Genomic DNA, 23,467 nt, shown 5'->3' on the forward strand with positions numbered 1-23,467 from the left:
CTGTAGTTCAGGCTAAGGACTCTAAATCTTCTTGTATAGGAAGTCATCAAAAGTTTGGCAAGATGTAACCTCAGCAGACTATGTTTTAGAAAAATTAGTTGGGAGCAGACTTGAAGGCAAAGAAACTGAAGGCAGGAAGAACTGTCAGGAAATTATCATCAAAACATTTACTGATAACATGGAGGACATCTGGTCAACCACTTGCATTTATCTCCTTCCCCTCTTAAAGTCCCACTAAAATCAGAATAAAGAAAAGAAAGAAAGAAAGAAAGAAAAGAATAAAACCACAAGAACAAAGAGAATGGGAGAGGAGTAATTTCAACAAAATTTGGAAGGCTGCAGGCAGGGGTGGTGTGGTAACTATTGAGCAAAACCAAGTAAGCTTTCACCAGAGTGCTTATGAGGGGGATGACGACGAGAAGGGTTCATCCCTGCTCCCAGAACACTAGCGGACAGGAGAATTCCCCCCTCCACCTCAACAGAGAGTGTAAAACTCATCCAGGTACACAGAGCTTCCAGGCAGAACCTTATTCTTAAGTATGCATGGATAGCCAAGGATCATCCAACATTTGAGTAAAGCCTCCAAAATTAGACAGAGGGACTCACATAAAGAAATAGAGTAAAAGGATCTCTGAGAAAATAGGGGCAATACAAGGAATCAAAGTAAATATCAAAATGTTATCATTAGTACCTCTGGGAGATGAAAAAAAGTTGCACCCATAAAATAAGACTAGGGTAGCATAAAACAAGTATAAGATATTAGAAACAAGGAACAATCAGAGGATAAGAAAGAGTCTGCAGAAATTAGAAATATGAGCATAAATGGAAAGGCCTGGAAGATAAAATTGAGAAAATTGCTCAGGATTGGACAAAAAAGAGAAGATTATAAAATCTGTAGAGTAGAAAGAGAAAAAGGAGGTGAAGATATTTTCAGAGGAATAATAACTTTTCCAGAACTGAAGGATACAATTCTCAAGAATGAAAGAGTCTACATCTAATATGCAATTATTTTAAAGGTCTATATCAAGGCATTTGGTTGTAAAATTTCAGAGTTTCAGAATATTAGAAATTTCAGACTATCAGAGATAAAGAGAAGATATGTCAGAGAGAAAAGATAGATCATATACAAAGGAACAGAGTTCAGAGTGATTTTGGAACAAGAAGATAGATTATAGAGAAATGCCTTCAAATTCTGAGATAAATAATTTTCAGTCCAGTTACCAAATTACCAAACAAGGGTGAAGGTAGGAAAAGAAGATGTTTTCATATCTGCAAAGATGCAAAAAGTAGACCTCTAATGCACTTTCGTAGGAAACTACCAGAAGATGCTTCGAACAATGAACAAAAACCAGGTTAAGGGCTTCCCTGGTGGTGCAGTGGTTGAGAGTCCGCCTGCCGATGCAGGGGACACGGGTTCGTGCCTCGGTCCAGGAGGATCCCAAATGCCGCGGAGCGGCTGGGCCCGTGAGCCATGGCCTCTGGGCCTGCGCGTCCAGAGCCTGTGCTCTGCAATGGGAGAGGCCACAGCAGTGAGAGGCCCACGTACCGCAAAAACAAACAAACAAACAAAAACACCAAGTTAATAAACCACGAAAACGAAAAACATGGGCCCCAAGAAGGGAGAGATCTACCACCAGAAAACAGAAAACAGTAAGTCCTAGGGTGACAGCTGTGCGGGGAGCCTAGAGAAAAACAGTCCAGATAGAGATCTGGGGGTAAGTCTCCAGGGGAAAAAGTGGAATGGATAAAGCATCTGACACCCCTGAGCATTGGAAAAATGTAAACACTGAATGTTGATTAACCAAAAATTATGATATAACAATGTTGGGAGGAAGAGGTAAGAGGATATTATTGAACTAAATCCTCATTAGGAGTTAACAGATAATCTATAAATTTATAAATCAGATTTCTTTGACCATGGTGGCAGATCCACTGTTTTTGAAGCACTTTCCTGTAAACCAGACTATTCTCTCTAATAACAATGTTGAAAGGGGCTGTAGGGGGGCTTTGATGGTACTTATTCCTATATGGGTGTCTTCCCATATCCACAAATTCTCTGTTGTTCCTCTCATCAAAATTGGAATCAAATTCTTCCCTTGCAAATGGGCTAGACTCAGGAAATTTTAACAATGGAATGCAGCAGAAATGATGCTACATTACTTTGATTTTTAACAGTTTTATTGATATGTAACTCATATATCATACAATTTACCCATGTAAGGCATACAATTCAATGTGGGTTTTTTGTGGGGAGTGGAGCATATTACATTACCAATTTAAAAAAATTGTGGTAAAATATATGTAACATAAAATTTGCCATTTTAACCATTTTTAAGTGTACAATTCAGTGGCATTTGTTACATTCACAGTGTAGTACCGGCATCACCACTAGCTGTTTACAAAATTTTTATATCACTCCAAACAGGAATTCTATAACCACAAAGCAATAACTTTCTGTTACTCATCCCAACCTTCAGCCCCTGCTAACTGCTAATCTTAACTTTTTGTCTCCATGAATTTACCTACTATAGGTACTTCATACAAGTGGAATCATGTTATATTTGTTCTTTTGTGTCTAGCTTATTTCATTTTGCATAATGCTTTCAAGGTTCATCCATGTTGTAGCATGTATCAGAACTTCATTCTTTGTTATGGCTGAATAGTATTCCATTTTCTGTATATACCACATTCTGTTTTTCTTTTTCTTTTTCTTTTTTTTTTTGCGGTACGTGGGCCTCACACTGTTGTGGCCTCTCCCACTGCGGAGCACAGGCTCCGGACGCGCAGGCCCAGTGGCCATGGCTCACGGGCCCAGCCGCTCTGTGGCATGTGGGATCCTCCTGGACCGGGGCACAAACCCGCATTCCCTGCATCAGCAGGCGGACCCCCAACCACTGTGCCACCAGGGAAGCCCTATCCATTCATTTTTGATGAGCACTTGGCTTGTTTCTACCTTTCGGCTATGGTGAATAATGCTATAGTGATCATTGGCATACAAATATCTGTTCAAGTCCTTGTTAAGTTCCTTTGAGTATGTACCTAGGAGTGGAATTGTTGGGTATATTAGTTAGCGTTCTGCAGAGAAACAGAATCAATAGGATGTGTGTATATGTGTGTATGTATTTGTACATATACAGAGAAAGAAAATGATTGATTGATTTTAAGGAACTGGTTCATGTGATTGTGGGGACTGGCAACTCTGAATTCTGCAGGCAGGCCTGGAGACCCAGGGAAGAGTTGAAGTTGTAGCTTGAGTATGAAGACAGTCTGGAGACAGATTCCTGTTTCTTTAGAGCATACCTCAGTCCTTTTCTCTAAGGTTTTCAGCTGATTGTATGAAGCCCACTCATGTTACGGAGACTAACCTGCTTTACTCATAGTCTACTGATTTAACTGTTAATCTCATCTAAAAAATAACTTCCCAGTGGTATCTAGACTAATGTTTAACCAAATATCTGGGCACCATGACTTAGGCAAGTTGACACAAAATCAATCATCATGCTGGGTCATATGGTAGTTCTATGTTTAGCGTTTTGAGGAGCTGCCAAACTGTTTCCACACCAGCTGAACCATTTCACGTTCCCAACAGTAATGTATGAGTTTCCAACTTCTCTACATCCTCACCAACACTTATTATTTCCCCTCTTTTTTTGATTTAGTCATCCTAGTGGGTAGGAAGCAGTATCTCATTGTGGTTTTAATTTACATTTTCCTAATACCTAGTGCTGTTGAGCATCTTTTCATGTTCTTGTTAATCCATTTGTACATCTTTGGAGAAATGTCTATTTAAGCCCTTTTCTCATCTTAGAGTTAGATTGTTCCTTTTTATTGTCGAGTTATAAGAGTTCTTTATGTATTCTGGATACTAGACCCTTATCTTATGTATGACTTGCAAATACTTTCTCCCATTCTATAGGTTGCCTTTTCACTTTTGTGATAATGTCCTTTGATGCACAAAAGTTTTTAGGTTTTTTTTTTTTTTTTTTTTTTTTGCGGTACGCAGGCCTCTCACTGTTGTGGCCTCTCCCGTTGCGGAGCACAGGCTCTGGATGCGCAGGCTCAGCGGCCATGGCTCACGGGCCCAGCCACTCCGCGGCTTGTGGGATCTTCCCGGACTGGGGCACAAACCCGCATCCCCTGCATCGGCAGGCGGACTCTCAACCACTGCGCCACCAGGGAAGCCCAGTTTTTAGTTTTAAATAAGTCCAACTTGTCTAATTTTTTTTTCTGTTGCTCGTGATTTTGGTGTCATAGCTAAGAATCTGTTGCCAATCCAAGGTCATGAAGATTTATCCCTGTTTTCTTCTAAGAGTTTTATGACTTTAGCTCTTATATATATGTCATTGATCAATTTTGAGTTAATTTTTTGTATATGGTGTGAGATAGGGGTCCAACTTCATTCTTTTGCACATGGATATCCAGTTGTCCCAGTGCCATGTGGTTAAGAGACAATTCTTTCTCCATTGAATGGTCTTGAACATTTATTGAAAATCAATTGGCCAGAGATGTATGGGTTTATTTCTAGACTCTCAATTCTATTCCATTGGCTTATATGTCTATCCTTATGCCAGTACCACACTGTTTGGATTACTTTAACTTTGTAGTAAGTTTTGAAATCGGGGAGTATGAGTCCTCCAACATTTTTTTTTCAGGACTTTTGGGCCATTCAGGGCCCTTTGAAATTCAGTATGATTTTAAAGATCAGCTTTTCCATTTCTTAAAAAAAGGCCATTGGAATTTTGGCAGGGATTGTAGTAAATCTGTAGATTGCGTCCAATAGTATTGCTTGCTTAACAATACTAAATCTTTCAATACACAAACATGGGATTTCTTCCCATTTATCTAGGCCTTCTTTAATTCAGGAATTTTTTGTAGTTTTCAGCATATGAGTCTTTCACCTCCTTGGTTAAATTTATTCCTGGGTATTTTATTCTTTTGGATGTTATTGTAAGTGGAGTTGTTTTCTCAATTTCTTTTTTAGATTGTTCATTGCTGGTGTATAGAAACACAGCTCATTTTGTGTGTTGACCATGTACCCTGCAACTTTGGTTAATTGTGTGTGTGTGTGTGTGTGTGTGTGTGTGTGTGTGTGTATTCTTTGGGATTTTCTATCATATAGTATCACATCATCTACGAATAGAGATAATTTTACATCTCCCTTTCCAATTTGGATGCCTTTTATTTCTTTTTCTTGACTAATTTCTCTGGCTGGAACTTTAACTACAATGTTCAATAGCAGTGGTGAAAGAGAGAAGCCTCATCTTGTTTCTGATCTTAGGGAAAACCTTGCAGTCTTTCACCATTGAGTATGATGTTAGCTGTGAATTTTTCATAAATGCCTTTTATCATGTGGATGAAGTTTCCTTTCATTCCTAGTCTTCTGAATGTTTTTATCATGAAATAGTGTTGGATTTTGTCAAATGCTTTTTCTGCAATCAATTGAGATGATCTCATATCTCTTATTTTATTTTATTTATTTTTTTTGCGGTACGCGGGCCTCTCACTGTTGTGGCCTCTCCTGGCGGCATGTGGGATCTTCCCGGACCGGGACATGAACCCGTGTCCCCTGCATTGGCAGGCAGATTCTCAACCACCGCGCCACCAGGGAAGCCCCAATCTCATATCTTTTAAAGATAAAATGCTTTTATAGTGCTAAAGCCACTATATTTTAATGGAGAAGAGAACATAGAAAAGTTCAGGTTGGGATACTGGTCATCTGAGATAAAGGAAGAGAAAGCCCAGGGGTTAAAAGGCTCTAAGGAAGGCAGATGGTGAGTATTAGGGATTAGAGAATGGAGAGTTCCAGCCCTAGTGGAATGTTTAACCAAGCTGAATGGGATGAGAGTGGGAGGAGAAATGCTTGCTTCTTTAAAAGCTTGGGTAAGTTGTTTATAAATACTATATGGTGTACAACAAATATTAATTTACAGTGATTCTACATGGGATAGAGGAAATATAATGGAACAAGAAACTGGCACTTCCACATGCAAGTACCTGTAAGGTATGAGTACTGCTTGAAGACGTCAGAAGGTGTAGGTCCTGTCAGCAAAAAAACATCAATGATTCCACTCTCTGACATCCAGTGCACATCAGTTTGAGATCTGACCTTTTGTTTAACAGCAACTGGGCCCGTCTGGGTCAATGCATCCTGGAAAAGGAATGGAATGAAGGTCTGAAAAATTTCCCTCTAACCCACAACACCCATCCATATGTGTGTAATAGTCTGATCCTTTAGTACATACCAATAACCTTCACTGATTATACTGCGAGGACTCTGGAGGCAGAGGACTGCCATTAAAAGCCCAGAGCTACAATTACACTTCAGTGGTTTTGTTTCTTCTGTGAGTATGACATGCAGCCATGATCCATTGCTCACCTTTACAGCAGGCTCTGTATCTCCACTAGTGTTGATCTCCACTAGTGTTTCTGAGGCATTTAGCCAAAAAATGCCTAGAGTCCTGCCCAGTTTGTGGGCCAGGAGATAAGGCACTGAACCATAAATGCCCATTTTGTCATGTATTTTATATCCATAGACATCTAGGTTATAAAGACGGTAAGCATCTCCATCACTGAAACACACAAGGAAGGATTACCAATTACCACTGCATATATATTCTTTTTTTTTTTTTTTTTTTTTTTTTTTTTTGCATATATATTCTTAATGAATATTATAGCTCCATTCTCCCCTGCATTCTCCCCTTGGGTACAATACATCTTTCAAAGCTCAACTCCTAACACTTCCCTAAAGGTTTCCTGACCCAATGTGGGTGAATATGATCCTCCTCCTTTGATTCCTTTGGCATCCCCTCAGGCTACTATTGGTGTGTATGATCTCATATCTTAGATAGCTTTTCTAAATATCTCTTGTGAGGTGAGGACCATTTCCTGTGAATCCTGCATAATAGCAAGCACACAATAAATTGACAAATTTTGTATTTCTCTGTCGTGAAAGCAAAATGATAGTATCCTAACATGTTTCCACAGTGCTGAGTAGGGAAAGATTAGGAACTGAATTGAGGTGGGGAACACGGAGCTCAGGTTGGTGTGAGAGCAACACAGTTTCTGATTCACTTGTCACTATGTCTCCCTATTATCTAAACAGCATCTGAACCTGGCAACTTTGACCAGACTCTGTTTCTCTTTGGTTTCGCTTCCTCTTAGAGTGATACCCCTGGCATTTGTTTGTCAATAGTGTTAGTTTGAAATAATCTCCCCGAGGGAATCAAAGGTGATATGAGATGCCACACTCTTCCATCCTCTGGCTCACTGTCCTTTTTTGGTAAAAGCCTTTTTCTAGGTCAGTGATCTTCACAGTGTATTTCCCAAGGTTCCACAGAAAGGCCTTGGGAGGTGAAAGCAAAACCCGGGGAGGTGATATTATGAAGCTCTCCCCGCTACTTCAACCACAGCAGCTCCATATTTTTACTTCCTCTATATTTTTAGGTTCAGCAATACAGTTTTTATAATTGTCTTCTTTTTGCCAAAATATAAAAATTGAAAACCACTGCTCTGGGCGATCATTAAAGGGAAATTCTTAAAGATCTACAAGCAATATCAAGAGGGGAAAGGCCAGATACATATTAGCACTGGCTCAGACATCTCACATATTTTCCTTTCAAACTTTTCCAGTCCAGAAACCAGAGCCTCCTGTAAGAATTCTTGTTTTCACTTTACCTGGTATTTTTAAGTTGGTGTGATTCTGCATGTTGCGGGATCCCATAGACATGCTCAAACCCATGCAAGGAGAAATCCAAACCAATGGAGGCAGGACCTGCAGGGACCAGGATAGTGACTGAGTTTCGCTTCTCAGTGGGACATTCGATTAAGGAGATTCAGCAACTATAAGAGCAGCAAGATGACTAGACTAGGGATCAAGAGACCTGAGCTTGCCCTGATCAATCAGTAAATCATGTATGCTGACTCTCTGTACGGTTATATTTAGGTGTTGTGGGGATACAAAAATGCACATGGCAAAGTTCTGGGCACTTATTAGTTATGTTTCCTTAGCTGTGTGCTAAAGTTCTCTGTGTCCTCATTTATAGTAAATCTCCTTTCTATCTGTAAAATAGGATTACAAAGTTTTAGATTTTTTCCCTAATCTAAATTTTCCAGAAATGTATTGCATACTTGTTTGCTTTAGGAAGCAGATGATAGCGAGCACTTTTAATACTTACTAGATGAAAGGCTCGGTGTCTTCTGCCTGACGGTTCATTCTTACTGCATACAGAAACTATAAGGTCAAGGGCACCAGGAGGACCTTTCCTGGCTCCTCAAAATACCCCCTTTCCTGTGATTGTAGATATATAAATTTCCTTTAGCCAAAGACAAGTCCTTTATCTAACAATTATTTTAGAGATATGGGGAAAATGAAAGTAACTAGGAGAGATAACATTGACTTAAATTCCCTCTCAGGTAAAAGTATTTGCCATCAAATGGTCCTTATTTGGAGGAGTTTATGGAAAGGGGGTGCTTTAGGTAAGGTAAAAAGGATTATAATGTTACAGAAAGGGAAGCTTTAGGGCCCCTCTACTTATAATTTTTGGGCACATGTCAGTCCTGATCATTATATGAGGCTATAGAAATAGATGCTAGAACAGAGATTCTCAAGGAGTTAGGGAAGGTCTGTTATTCCCCAGGGTAGGGAGAAATAAGGAGAAAAGTGAGTATTTTTTCCAACTAAATAAGCCCCAAGTATTTGAACCGTGTCTCCTAAAGGGACAAATTCCTTCCCAGCCACCTACACCCTCCCCCGCCATCACTAAGCCTAGTGAGAAATGTCACATGATGCTCACATGAATGATGGGGAGGCCTGGAAAAGGCTGAGAACCACTGCATTGAAATGTTGGAGGCAATGAGCTCTAGAACTTGGTTTCTCATCACTTGACTCTCATAAAAATAGAATGTAGAATTTGCAGCTGTCTGATTCACTGCATAGTGCAAGCAGTATGCGGACCTCCATGAGACCAGAAACTCCATGAGGCCTATACTTCTACACTCCCCACAAGTCATACACTCACTATTTCTCTATTGCAATGCATTACTGAAGAATAGGGGACCCAAACATGAGATTTCTGTTCACCTTACAGAAGTCATGTGTTTAGGTGCCAAAGCTCAAGGGACTTTTAGATAGAGACTTTTGGCCATTTTGGAAAGGTCTGTTTTAACACTACACCAGTTTTAATTGTACCATTATCTTTGACATCCACAAAATTTCTGAATTTCTCCTCCCACAGGCCCAGTTCCTCTTGATTTTCCTGTTGGCACAAAAAAAGGGAGCAAACTGAGGTTATATATTGCAACAAATGTTGTTACCACAATAGCACATTTATTTGATTAAAATATTAGACTGAGGAAGTGATTTCATCTTTTAAAAGGCCAATTTGTGATATCAGTATATTAATCAAATTAGATCTATGTTCTATATAAACGCCATTAATCATCCTTATGATCTATAGCAGACATGAATATATTTTTTATTGTGGTAAAATGTACGTAACTTAAAATTTACCATTTTAACCATTTTTAAGTGGCATTAAGTACATTCACATGTTGTACAACCATCATCACCATCCATTTCCAGAATTTTTACATCCTTCCAAACTGAACCTCTGCACCCATTTAACAATAATTCCCCATTCTCCCCTCCCCCCAGCTCTTGACAACTACTTTTCTATTTCCTGTTTTTATGAATTTGACTACTCTAGATATCTAAGTAGAATCATAAAGTATTTGTCCTTTTGAGACTGGCTTACTTCACTTAGTATAATGTCTTCAAGATTCATCCATTTTGTAGTATCTATCAGAATTTCCTTCCTTTTTAAGGCTGAATAATATTCCATTGCATGTATATACTCCATTTTGTGTGTGCATTCATCTGTCAATGACTCTTGGATTACCGGATTGCTTCTACCTTTTGGCTACTGTGAATATCATTCTGCTATGAACATAGGCTGCAAATACTGGTTTGAGTCTCACTTTCAGTTTTGGATATATATCCATAAATGGAATTACTGGATCATATTGTAATTCTTTTTTTTCTTTAATTTTTAATTAATTATTTATTTATTTTTATTTTTGGCTGCGTTGGGTCTTTGTTGCTGGGCATGGGTTTTCTCTGGTTGTGGCAAGCAGGGGCTACGCTTTGTTGCGGTGCACGGGCTTCTCATTGCAGTGGCTTCTCTTGTTGCAGAGCACGGGCTCTAGGCACACGCAGGCTTCAGCAGTTGCACCAGGCGAGCTCAGTAGTTGTGGCTCACGGGCTCAGTAGTCATGGCACGCGAGCTCTAGAGTGCAGGCTCAGTAGTTGTGGCGCACGGGCTTAGTTGCTCCAGGGCATGTGGGATCTTCCTGGACCAGGGCTCGAACCCGTGTCCCATGCATTGGCAGGCGGATTCTTAACCACTGCACCACCAGGTGAGCCCCTCATATTGTAATTCTATGTTTAATTGTTTAGGAACTGCCACACTGTTTGACGTGAATATCTTTAAAAGAGCCAAAATGATGTGAAAGCACTTTGCAAAATGCAGTCTTACATATGTAAGGCAAAACATTTAGAATCAAATAACTTGGGTCTCTTCTGAGAGACCCTAAGCAAAGATTTTGGCTGAGATGGGCACCTTCCCCCCTGCTTCAATTAGCCAAACTACTGGCTGTGTTCCTGTGCTGGATGGAGAAGTCAACTGGGATGGCCACTGCTCAGGTTCACTATCTTTTGACCTAGAGCCATGAACTTTCAAGCTTTACAAAAGTCACCTTTTCTCTGGTAAAATGAAAAAAGTTTTAAAAGAATTGTGTGTGTATGTGAAAAGCACATTTCTTTTTAAAAAGTGAGGGACTTCCCTGGTTGTCCGGTGGGTAAGACTCCGCACTCCCAATGCAGAGGGCCTGGGTTCGAACCCTCATCAGGGAACTAGATCCCGCATGCATGCCACAATTAAGAGTCCGCATGCCACAACTAAAAGATCTCTCATGCTGCAACTAAAAGATCCCGCATGCTGCAACGAAGATCCTGAGTGCCACAACTAAGACCCAGCACAGCCAAAGTAAATAAATAGATAGATAAATAAATAAATAATAAAGTGAGCCCTTTCCCTATTTCTAGGCTGTTTCTTCATAATTAAATCTTCTGTAAAGTGAGTCTGTTTTTTTTAAAACGACACCTGAATTCTTTTTTTTTTTTTGCGGCACACGGGCCTCTCACTGTTGTGGCCTCTCCTGTTGCGGAGCACAGACTCCGGACACGCAAGCTCAGCGGCCATGGCTCACGGGCCCAGCCGCTCCGCAGCATGTGGGATCTTCCCGGACCGGGGCACGAACCCGTGTCCCCTGCCTCGGCAGGCGAACTCTCAACCACTGCGCCACCAGGGAAGCCCGACACCTGAATTCTTAATGTGGGATTATTATCCTGAGGTCTAGATAGGCTTTAAAGTTTGTGAACTCCCTGAAACAGTAGGAAAAAAATTTTTTTTTCTACAGAGATGGTTCACAGCTTTCATCAGAGTCCTGCAAAGGGGTGTTTGACTCAAAACCACTATCTAAGCTATCTGATTAGAGGTCTCCCAAAAGCTAATATAACATATTGTCACAAAGCTGTGTAAGGCACAAATGTGTTAGTTTTTATCTTCCCTATTTGAAAATGGAAAAATTATTCTCTCTCATATTCACCAGTATGGGCCAGTTCTCAAGAGGGAGAAGCATTTGTCTTATTGCACTGGAAATATTTTTCACCATTCTTCGTGGCCATAGCTACTGTCAGGGTTCCTTTAAAGATGTGTGGGGCTTTGGATGAAGAGACGATTTCTGGAATGTCCATTCTCCAGAATTTAGCCAAAATAATCTTTCCGAAACAGAAATCAGACCATGTATCTCTGCTGCTTAAGACCTTTCCATAGTTCTCCTTTGCTCTTAAAGTCCAAAAAAGTTAATGTGACTTAGAAGAATATAAGCTCCATGATAATGAGGGAATCGGATTAGTTTGATGATACAGCACCAATTCCTTGAACAGTGCCTGGCCTACAGGAGGTCCCATTTATATGTGGTAAAGCATTTACCAACTACCCACCTGTATAAGGGAAGAACAGACCTATTATACTCCACATAATGATGATGATAGTGAAAAACATTTTAAAAAGATAAATTACTCTATGTAGATTACCTGAGTGGTATCATCTGATGTATCCTCCTCATTTTCCTTGGTGGCTCTGCTGTAATATAAAGTTGTTTCACTCATGGCAAGACTGACAATTTGTTCAATGATAAAGATTTCCATTTCCAAATATTGAGACCCCATAAATTATATCCTTTAACTTATTAAAAATAACATCATTATAAAAATAAATTTATGAAATTAAACATTTATGATGAACATTAATCCAACAGCTTGATTTCTTATAAAATATAGAGAGATTTGAATTTCCTTAAGTCTTTTAAAAATACATTAATCAGTTTTTTTATTATAAATGTAATACATGTTCATAGTATTTAAACAAAACGTAAGCAAGGTAGAACACAGTTCCTCTCGCGCAATATTACCCTAGAATGGAGCAACATGATGCACTGTCTTGCACGATGATGACAACTTATTCTAACACCTATAGTTGTATTTGAGTGCATATTTCTTCCATTCTTAACAATACTAGACTTCATGGATTTTTTTTTAACTCTTTGCCAATCTAAAGTTTTAGAAAAGATAATGCATTTCAGTTTGAACTTGTACCATTAATGATGCAGACTACCTTTTTATACATTAAATGGTATTTCTAGTTCTGTGAATTGTCTATTCATACTCATTATACATTAATTTTTTCTTTAGTGTAAAATGCAGCATGCATATAGAAGAGTATATAATGTATGCACAGAGTTTAAAGAATAATACTAAAGTGAACAATTATGAACCTACCAGTGAGCATAAGCAACAGAAATGACTTGTTCTTTTGGAGTTCCTATGTGCCTCTCTTCAAATGCATCTGCCCCCCTAATATTTGCATTCAATGCTACAAATTTCCCTCAAAGCACTGCTTTTGCTGCATCCCACAAATTTTGATGTTGTATTTTAATTTTCATTTAGTTTGAAATCTTTTCCTTTCCTTCTTTTTAGATTTCTTCTTTGTGTTATTAAGAAGCATGTTGTTTAATCTTCAAGTATTTTGGAATTTTCCAGCTTTCTGTTGTTGATTTCTAGTTTAATTGCATTGTGGTCTGAGAGCTGGCGTTGTATGATATCCATTTGTTTAAATTTGTTAAGGTGTGTTTTATGACACAAAATATGGTCTTGGTGAATGTTCCATGTGAGCTTGAGAAGAATGTGTATTCTACTGTTGTTGGATGAAGGAGACTATAGATGTCAATTATAGCCAGCTGATTGATGGTGCTTTTGAATTAGAATATGTCCTTATTGATCTTCTCCCTGCTGAATCTGTCCATTCCTGATAGAAGGGTGTTAAGGTCTCTAATTGTAATAGTGGATTCATCTATTTCTACTTGCAGTTCTATCATTCTTGCCTCAAGTATTTTGATGCTTTGTTATCAGGCACATACTTTCCCTGTTTTGAAGTTAGCTCTTTCTGAAATTAATATAACTACTCCTATTTTCTTTTTTTTTTGAGAGTTGGGAGTTAAGTTTTATTGGGGGCAAAATGAGGACTGCAGCCCAGGAGACAGCATTTCAGATAACTGAAAAACTGCTCTGCTATTTTCTTTTTTAAAGATCATAATGTTATCATTTATTGGGTGAAAAAAACAAAGAAGAAAAAGAATTGTTTTGGAATGTTTGGGGGAAAAACAGCTTGCTTATAAGTAAAATTCTTTCTCTTTGAAATGAGTTAGTAAAAAAGAAAACAATCTTCATTATATGAAATAACATCACCAGGTAGGAAAAGCAGCACACAAGAATATATTTTTGGATATAAAAATTTATATTTATATATAGTTATGCCATCAGCAGCATTCAAAATTAGCTGAGTATCTATACAATTACACATATTGATTCATGTTTTAACGAAGTGTTTTAAAAGCTCATCATATTAGAACATGCACAATATTCTGAAGGCATATAAATTCCCCATGGGTTTCTGAACATCCTTACCCTCAACTTCACAATCAGAATGTACAAAAGCAGTGAAAGATCAGAGTTCAGAGGTGTTTTATTTTTCTTTTCCTTGTTCAAAGTGCCTAAGTCAAGCAAATATATTGAAAAAGGCAAAATAAACACTTTGCATAGCAGAAGATTGCAAGATTGCATGTAAACTATGATTCTCCTTTATGACATTACACAAGTACAAGGTACATCTGTACTTAGAATAAGGCTCATTACCTCTTCTTGCAGCATGAATGTTCAACAGGCAGAGAGCAACGTTCTGCCCAGGGACCAGTCTCAATTTGGTCTCAAAGAATGCCTCCCAAGGATCCACAAGGACAATAAGTCTAGGCAGCCATTTATATCAGGGAACTTTTGTCCCCACTATGTCTACTTTTTGGTGCTGTCTGTTAAATGTAGTGACATTACTTTGTTGTGAATATACACATTAGTGTTATTACGATGCTGTGGACTGACCTTTCACTCCAAATAGCCATGTTCCCCCCATCTAGTGAACTCACTCTTCCCTGGTTTCAGTTCAGCCCATCTATAGAAATTTTTTTTTACATTTCCAAGCCCAGTGTCAGTTTATCAGCTCCTGCTAAGAAGGATATAATTTTATTTGGTCAATTTACATTAACAATATGGTTGGCCTGTTAAACTTTAGCCATTCTAATAGGTGTGTGGTAGTACATCACTGTTGTTTTAATTTGCAATACCCTAATGACTAACGGCATTAAACATATTTTTCAAGTGCTTATTTGTCACTTGTATATCTTCTTTGGTGAAATATCTGTTCAAATCTTTTGTTTATTAGATTATTTTCTTAAATTTTGAGAGTTCTTTCTATATTATGTCAATCCATACAACTTCTTTATTAGATATATACTTTGCAAATATTTTCTCTTAGTCTATGAATTATCTTTTCATTCTCTTCATATAGTCTTTTTTTAATATACTAAAGCTTTAAATCATTATACAGAGGGATTAATATCCCTTTTTTATTGTTGAATAATATTTTATTATAATTGATTATGGTTAATTATTCAGGTTTTTTCTAGTTTTTACTATGACAATGCCACAATAAACGCCTTCATACATTTATCTTAGATACATGTGTGTTTGATTACAACAGGACAAAGTCCCAAAACTGGTACTGCTAGTTCAAACGTATGCATATTTTAAATTTTAATGCATTTCCAGATCATTTCCTCCAGTTTGAAGCAACTCATACTCAAATGAACAAAGTCTAAGGCCTGGATGAACCTTGAGGACATTCTTCTAAGTGAAATAAGCCAGTCACAGAAAGATAAATACTACATGATCCCACCTATATTAGGTATCTAAAATAGTCAAATTCATAGACTCAAAGAGGAATGGTGGCTGCCAGGGGCTAAGGGGAGGGGGAAATGGGGAGTTACTAATCAATGGGCATAAAGTTTCAGTTAAGCAAGATGAATAAGTTCTAGAGACCTACTGTACAGCACTGTGCCTACAGTTAACAATACTGTATGGAACACTTAAAATTTTGTGAAGAGGGTAGATCTCATGTTAAGTGCTCTTACTACAGTAAAATAAAATAAAATAAAATAAAACAAAATAAAGTAATTAATAGTCAATGCAAATTAAAGGAAGAATAATAACCTATTTCTTCATATAGTCTTTGAATGGGCAGGCATTTTTACTTTTGGTTATATCCATTTAACCCATTTTTTCTTTTGTGGATCATGCTTTTGGTGTAATATCTAAGACATCTTTGCCTGATCCAAGGTTTCAAGATTTTCTTCATTGTTGTCTAGAAGTTTTATAGTTTTAGGTTTTACATTTAGGTCTATATTGTATTTTGAGTAATTTTCTTTTTTTTTTTTTTTGATTGACGTTTCATTCTTGTTTGTGGCAACTTCTGAGCTCCTCACATGCCAGACTGGAAATTACAAGTCCTTGCCTTTTCATTTTGTTCAAGTTTTTTTGTTTGTTTGTATTTTGTTTTTGCGGTTATAATAAAGTTTAAAGTTTAAAATTTCTAAGTAATCGAATCAATCACCCTTTTTCCTTATGGCTCTTCAGTTTTTCTTACACTAAGATTTTTTAAATTCTACATTTTTTCCTATTTTTATTTTCTTGTGTGCTTTATTTTTATTTATCTGGAATTCATTTTTGCTAATGTTCTGAGGTTAGGACCTTACATTTTTTTTCCAAGTGGATAATCTAATTTTTCTAACACAAAGATAAATACAAATAATGGAAATATAAACTAGTACACAACCTCTATGGGAGGCAATTTGGAAACATCTATCAAAAGTACAGATGTACAAACCATTTGATCAGAAATTATACTTCTGTGACTCTGGTCTATGGATATACTTGCATGTATGCAAAATGACACATATACAAGGTTATTCATGAAGTAAGTAGTTGTAAAACAATATCAGAAACAACTTTAAAGTCTACTAGCAGGGATTAACTAAATGAATCACAGTGTAACCATATAATAGAAACTATGTAGCTGTTTTAAAGAAATTAGAAACTACCACATTGGTAAAGGGAAAAAAAGCAAGGTACAGAATAATGTGTAAACATGATATCATTTGTGTCAGGAAAGGAAAAAACAAAGAATACATTAATCTTATTGTATAGGCATAAATTATCTCTGGAAGGATACACAGAAAACTGGAAACACTGATTACTTTCAAGGATGGAATGAGGTAGCTCAAGCACAAATGGTGAGGGAGACTTTTCACTATATACACCTTTTTTTTTTCACATCTTTATTGGAGTATAAATGCTTTACAATGTTGTGTTAGTTTCTGTTGTACAACAAAGTGAATCAGCTATATGTATACATATATCCCCATATCCCCTCACTCTTGAACGTCCCTCTCACCCTCCCTATCCTATCCCTCTAGGTCGTCACAAAGCACCGAGCTGATCTCCCTGTGTATATACACCTTTGTACAATGTGCTTATTTAAAAAAATAAATAAAAATTAAAAAGCCCAACTTAGATATCACCTCTAAAACAAAAATAATGGGAGTTTAGTAAAAGGAAAAAATGTTTTAAATATTAATGCTTTAAATATAAATAAATAATGAATTAAATATAAATAACAAATACACAGGGATTTGTTATGCTATTAGTATTTTCAGTCAAAAAAAGTAATTGAATTATATTCATAAGGCACTAACAGAGTAGGTGGCAGGATTATGGGTATTTTTTCTTCTTTTCAATATTTTCTATTTTTCCTTCAATGAACACATTTCTGTGATAAAATAAGTCATTTATATTTTATAAATTTATAAATTTATTTATTTATTTTTGGCTGCATTGGGTATTCGTTGCTGCACGGGCTTTCTCTTGCTGAGGCGAGCAGGGGCTACTCTTTGTTGCGGTGTGTGGGCTTCTCATTGCGGTGGCTTCTCTTGTTGCAGAGCATGGGCTCTAGGTGCGTGGGCTTCAGTAGTTGTAGTGTGCAGGCGCAGCAGTTGTGGCACATGGGCTTAGTTGCTCCACGGCATGTGGGATCTTCCTGAACCAGGGCTTGAACCCGCATCCCCTGCATTGGCAGGTGGATTCTTAACCACTACACCACCAGGGAAGTCCCAAAATAAGATTTTTTAATATTAAAATTTTAAAATAGAAATAAGTTGAAACTCAGAAAAAAATCACTATGTTGAATGCTTTCTGCAGCTCATATAAGATGTTCATTATTTGGGTAAAAATAGAAAGACTGGAGGATTTAAAGACAATATTGGTAAAAATGGAAGAAGAATCTCCTTCTACTACTATCTTCCAATTCATGCGACCCACACACAAACAGCTTTGATCAAATGGTTGGTTCCAGAAAATTCCTGGACAACTATTCAAGTCTAAGGTAACTCATGTTATTCTAAGGAGGTAAAATGAAATTCTGAAGACATGTTAGTTCACATTAGCATCTATCAAGTTAACATGGTGTGGGCTTCCCTGGTGGCACAGTGGTTAAGAATCTGCCTGCCAATGTAGGGGACATGGGTTCAAGCCCTGGTCCGGGAAGATCCCACATGCTGCGGAGCAACTAGGCCTGTGCGCCACAACTGCTGAGCCCACGTGCTGCAACTACTGAAGCCTGTTCACCTAGAGCCTGTGCTCCGCGACAAGAGAAGCCACCGCAATGAGAGGCCTGTGCACCGCAGTGAAGAGTAGCCCCTGCTCGCCGCAACTAGAGAAAGCCCGCGTTCAGCAACGAAGACCCAATACAGCCAAAAATAAATAAATATATTTATTAAAAAAAAAAAAAGTTAACAGGATGATTTTTTAGAAGGATGTGTAGGGTAGAGAACGTCCTCAGTCAAACATATAGGATGTGTTAAGAGTGTCATCTTCACAAATGTCTGAGAATAATTTTTGTCATCAAGCCTGCATTCACCTGCACAGGTGAAAAGATGAAATTTCTCAGAACAATATCCCAGCAAATAAGGCAAACCAGTTTTCTATGGTGATGTATTATCTATTTAGGCAACTGGTATTCACAGTCAGGTTTTCTTAAGTTCTTTATGTGTTAAGTAATGTGCAAAAATACCTTTGCTTGGGAGGAATCTGCAGCTGCTCAAAGTACAATTGGCCCAGGGAGTTTATGCTCATCACAACCTCTTCTTCAGATACCAAGTCTATCTTGAATGGGTTTGCTGTGATGTGACACTTCAGATCTCCTTTTCCATTTGCCAATACAAGACTGCCTGTATCCCCTGAGCATGAAATCAGCCTGGAAAACAAGGCAGGAAGAGAAAAATAAATTGCTGTAGGTTTACATGGCTCAATGCAATTCTCAATTCAAATTAGTAAATCAATATTCATGGGACACAGCACAGATAAGGCAGTAGAGAGCTGTAATTGAGAGCATGGGCTTTGGTGTCAGAAAGACTGGACTAAACATAGCTCTCCCACACACTAGGTGTATAACTGTGGACAAGTTAATCTTTCTAGTTCTTGTTTTCCTCATCTGTAAAGTGGAAATGATAAAAGCAAGAACAAATAGAGATTTTTGAGAGGATTAAATGAGATCACACATGTAAAGCACTTGGCAAAGAGCCTGGCATATAATAAGCGCTCAGTAAATGTTAGCTCTCATCATCATTATTACTTTGGTCTGGTAACAAGTTGGTGCATAGAATTTAAACATTTTGCTTTTCTTTCTCGTTCCAACCCTACACTCAGAAACTGAGTAAATAACACAGATTCGGTTATTGATTCACTCAGTCCAAAGTGAGATGGAAAGGTGAAACTTTTGTTTATTTATCACCTAACTTCCAACAGCCCAATCAGACACGTACACTTTTTGGATGCTTTGGATTCCCAGGAGTTATATAAGCTCAGAGACAGCACTTAAAATCCCTAGGTCTATCATCAGGAAAAAAAGGGAGACTCAAATCAACAGAATTAGAAATGAAAAAGGAGAAGTAACAACTGACACTGCAGAAATACAAAGGATCATGAGAGAATACTATAAGCAACTATATACCAATAAAATGGACAACCTGGAAGAAATGGACAAATTCTTAGAAAAGTACAACTTCCCAAGACTGAACCAGGAAGAAATAGAAAATATGAACAGACCAATCACAAGCACTGAAATTGAAACTGTGATTAAAAAACAAAAGCCCAGGGCCAGATGGCTTCACAGGAGAATTCTATCAAACATTTACAGAAGAGCTAACACCTATCCTTCTCATACTCTTCCAAAATATAGCAGAGGGAGGAACACTCCCAAACTCATTCTACGAGGCCACCATGATCCTGATACCAAAACCAAACAAAGATGTCACAAAAAAAGAAAATTACAGGTCAAAACCACTGATGAACATAGATGCAAAAATCCTCCACAAAATACTAGCAAACACAATCCAACAGCACACTGAGAGGATCATATGCCATGATCAACTCGGGTTTATCCCAGGAATGCAAGGATTCTTCAATATATGCAAATCAATCAATGTGATACACCATATTAACAAACTGAAGGATAAAAACCATATGATAATCTCGATAGATGCAGAAAAAGTTTTTGACAAAATTCAACACCCATTATGATAAAAACTCTCCAGAAAGTGGGCATATATGACAAACCCACAGCCAACATCATTCTCAATGGTGAAAAACTGAAAGCATTTCCTCTAAGATCAGGAACAGGACAAGGGTGTCCACTCTCACCACTACTATTCAACATAGTTTTGGAAGTTTTAGCCATGGCAATCAGAGAAGAAAAAGAAATAAAAGGAATCCAAATTGGAAAAGAAGAAGTAAAACTGTCACTGTTTGCAGATGACATGATACTATACATAGAAAATCCTAAAGATGCCACCAGAAAACTACTAGAGCTAATCAATGAATTTGGTAAAGTAGCAGGATACAAATTAATGCACAGAAATCTCTTGCATTCCTATACATTAACAACAAAAAATCAGAAAGAGAAATTAAGGAAACAGTCCCATTTACAACTGCAACAAAAAGAAAAAAAAATACCTAGGAATAAACCTACCTAAGGAGATAAAAGACCTGTATGCAGAAAACTATAAGATACTGATGAAATAAATCAAAGACGATACAAACAGATGGGAAGATATACCATGTTCTTGGACTGGAAGAATCAACATTGTGAAAATGACTATACTATGCACAGCAATCTACAGATTCAATGCAATCCCTATCAAATTACCAATGGCATTTTCACAGAACTAGAACAAAAAATTTCACAATTTGTATGGAAACACAAAAGACCCTGAATAACCAAAGCAATCTTGAGAAAGAAAAACAGAGCTGGAGGAATCAGGCTCCTTGACTTCAGACTCTACTACAAAGCTACAGTAATCAAGACAGTATGGTACTGGCACAAAAACAGAAATATAGATCGATGGAACAGAATAGAAAGCCCAGCGATAAACCCACACACATATGGTCACCTTATCTTTGACAAAGGAGGCAAGAATATACAGTGGAGAAAAGACAGCCTCTTTAATAAGTGGTGCTGGGAAAACTGGACAGCTACATGTAAAAAAAGAATGAAATTACAACACTCCCTAACACCATACACAAAAATAAACTCAAAATGGATTAAAGACCTAAATGTAAGGCCAGACACTACAAAACTCTTAGAGGAAAACATAGGCAGAACACTCTATGACATAAATCACAGCAAGATCCTTTTTGATCCACCTCCTAGAGGAATGGAAATAAAATAAAAAATAAACAAATGGGACCTAATGAAACTTAAAAGCTTTTGCACAGCAAAGGAAACCGTAAACAAGACGAAAAGACAATCTGCAGAATGGGAGAAAATACTTGCAAACAAAGCAACTGACAAAGGATTAATTTCCAAAATATACAAGCAGCTCATGCAGCTCAATATCAAAAAAACAAACAATCCAAAAATGGGTGGAACACCCAAATAGACATTTCTCCAAAGTAGACATCAGATTGCCAACAAACACATGAAAAGATGCTGAACATCACTAATCATTAGAGAAGTGCAAACCAAAACTACAATGAGGTATCACCTCACACTGGCCAGAATGGCCTTCATCAAAAAATCTAGAAACAATAAGTGCTGGAGAGGGTGTGGATAAAAGGGAACCCTCTTGCACTGTTGGTGGGAATGTAAATTGATACAACCACTATGGAGAACAGTATGGAGGTTCCTTAAAAAACTAAAAATAGAACTACCATACGACACAGCAATCCCACTACTGGGCATATACCCTAAGAAAACCATAATTCAAAAAGATACATGTACCACAATGTTCATTGCAGCACTATTTACAGTAGCCAGGACATGGAAACAACCTAAATGTCCATCAACAGATGAATGGATAAAGAAGATGTGGCACATATATACAGTGGAATATTACTCAGCCATAAAAAGGAATGAAATTGAATTATTTGTAATGAGGTGGATGGACCTAGAGTCTGTCATACGGAGTGATGTAAGTCAGAAAGAGAAAAACAAATACCGTATGCTAATGCACATATATGGAATCTAAAAGAACAGTACTGATGAACCTAGTGGCAGGGCAGGAATAAAGACGCAGACGTAGAGAATGGACTTGAGGACACAGGAGCAAGGGGAAGTTGGGACGAAGTATGAGAGCAGCATTGACGTATATACACTACCAAATGTAAAATAGATGGCTAGTGGGAAGCTGCTGCATAGCACAGGGAGATCAGCTCAGTGCTTTTTGATGACCTAGAGGGGTGGAATAGGGAGGATGGGAGGGAAGCTCAAGAGTGAGGGGATATGGGGATATATGTATACATGTAGCTGATTCACTTTGTTGTACAGCAGAAACTAACAACACAACATTGTAAAGCAATTATCCTCCAATAAAGATATAAAAATAAAAAAATAAAATCCCTAGGTCTAGATATTTTTCTAGTGCATAGTCACCCTGGTCACAGGCCTCTTTAGGGAGGATTAGGAGGGATAGTTTATGATCTTATATATCTTTACAACCTCCTCCATGGATTCTAGGCCTGCGCCTCAAGCAAGATGCTTTGGGTTCTGGAAATTAACTTTGTAGTTTGAGAGGTTGTGTCTCACTGTTCATCAAACTTAAATACAGTTCTTTTGATTATTCTGTCAAGTAGGACTCTGGTCCATCTATTTCAGCCTAATGGACCCCCTGACGTATCATGCACTGCCCTGAGGCTTGAGCCATTTTGAGTACCACACAGGCCCTGTTATGGAAACACGTCTACCTTGTCTCTTACAACTAAATGCTGCTACTTTGACTCTGCTACCTAGAGTCTCATCATTTCCACTGAAATCAGGGAGCCCATTTTAATGGTACCATTCCCACCATTATCTCTAGCTCAGAAAAGACATTCACTCACTATAATGCTTTCCAAGTGTTCCCTCACTAATGTATTTCTCAATGAAGGAAGTATCTTTTGGATCCTTTGGAGAACAGACTTAGGGGCTAGATGCATATGACATATCCACTTCAACATTTTTATCTCCCTAAGTCTATGAATCATTTCTTCTACACAGCGCCAAGGAATTTCTGGTATCTCAGCTTCATTCAGCACAGTCCATAGCTGAGTTCAAGTTATACTTAACCAAGCAAATATTAGAACCATTTTCAGCTGTCTAAGCTAGCATATTAAATCTGGATTCTCTGGTACCTGTACCCATGTCAGTAAATTTAGCATGATCCTAAAATTATGGTCCTTCCTTCTGGTCTAGAAGTCCCTCAGAAATCATTTCCATGCATATTTCCCAGATTTTTGCCAGTATAAAATCTTACAATTCTTTAGGTGTGTAAGCCTTTTCCTCCTGGGTTTGACTGTAATTGGCTCCCTAGGCATGTTGGGGTCTGACTTGATAGTGGGTCTGGAGGCAGTGAAGAGTGGTAAGGGTGAAGC

At 37.9% G+C, this 23,467-nt stretch overlaps 2 protein-coding genes across 9 annotated transcripts in view; one reads left to right on the forward strand and one right to left on the reverse strand.

Annotated features, from left to right (window-relative positions):
• The window catches only part of GANC (glucosidase alpha, neutral C), an 81,375-nt gene that overhangs the window by 41,238 nt on the left and 16,670 nt on the right, over positions 1-23,467 (reverse strand). For 7 of the 8 annotated variants that reach the window (XR_007475757.1, XR_007475756.1, XR_007475758.1 and 4 more), the window contains 6 exons: positions 18,633-18,815; positions 12,155-12,203; positions 9,188-9,254; positions 7,675-7,771; positions 6,377-6,569; positions 5,995-6,148 (listed from right to left, as the gene is read on the reverse strand). Coding sequence is in view for 4 of the 8 variants with exons in the window: in XM_033435694.2 (XP_033291585.1) it covers positions 5,995-6,148; positions 6,377-6,569; positions 7,675-7,771; positions 9,188-9,254; positions 12,155-12,203; positions 18,633-18,815 (743 nt within the window). In the remaining 4 variants the exon portion in view is untranslated. The remainder of the gene's footprint in view (positions 1-5,994; positions 6,149-6,376; positions 6,570-7,674; positions 7,772-9,187; positions 9,255-12,154; positions 12,204-18,632; positions 18,816-23,467) is intronic. The other variant, XM_004274113.4, reaches the window with a different exon arrangement.
• Positions 1-23,467, forward strand: part of TMEM87A (transmembrane protein 87A) — a 96,118-nt gene that overhangs the window by 12,573 nt on the left and 60,078 nt on the right. The window lies entirely within an intron of this gene.

This window comes from Orcinus orca, chromosome 2, assembly GCF_937001465.1.
Source record: "Orcinus orca chromosome 2, mOrcOrc1.1, whole genome shotgun sequence".
NCBI classification, from domain to species: Eukaryota; Metazoa; Chordata; class Mammalia; order Artiodactyla; family Delphinidae; genus Orcinus; species Orcinus orca.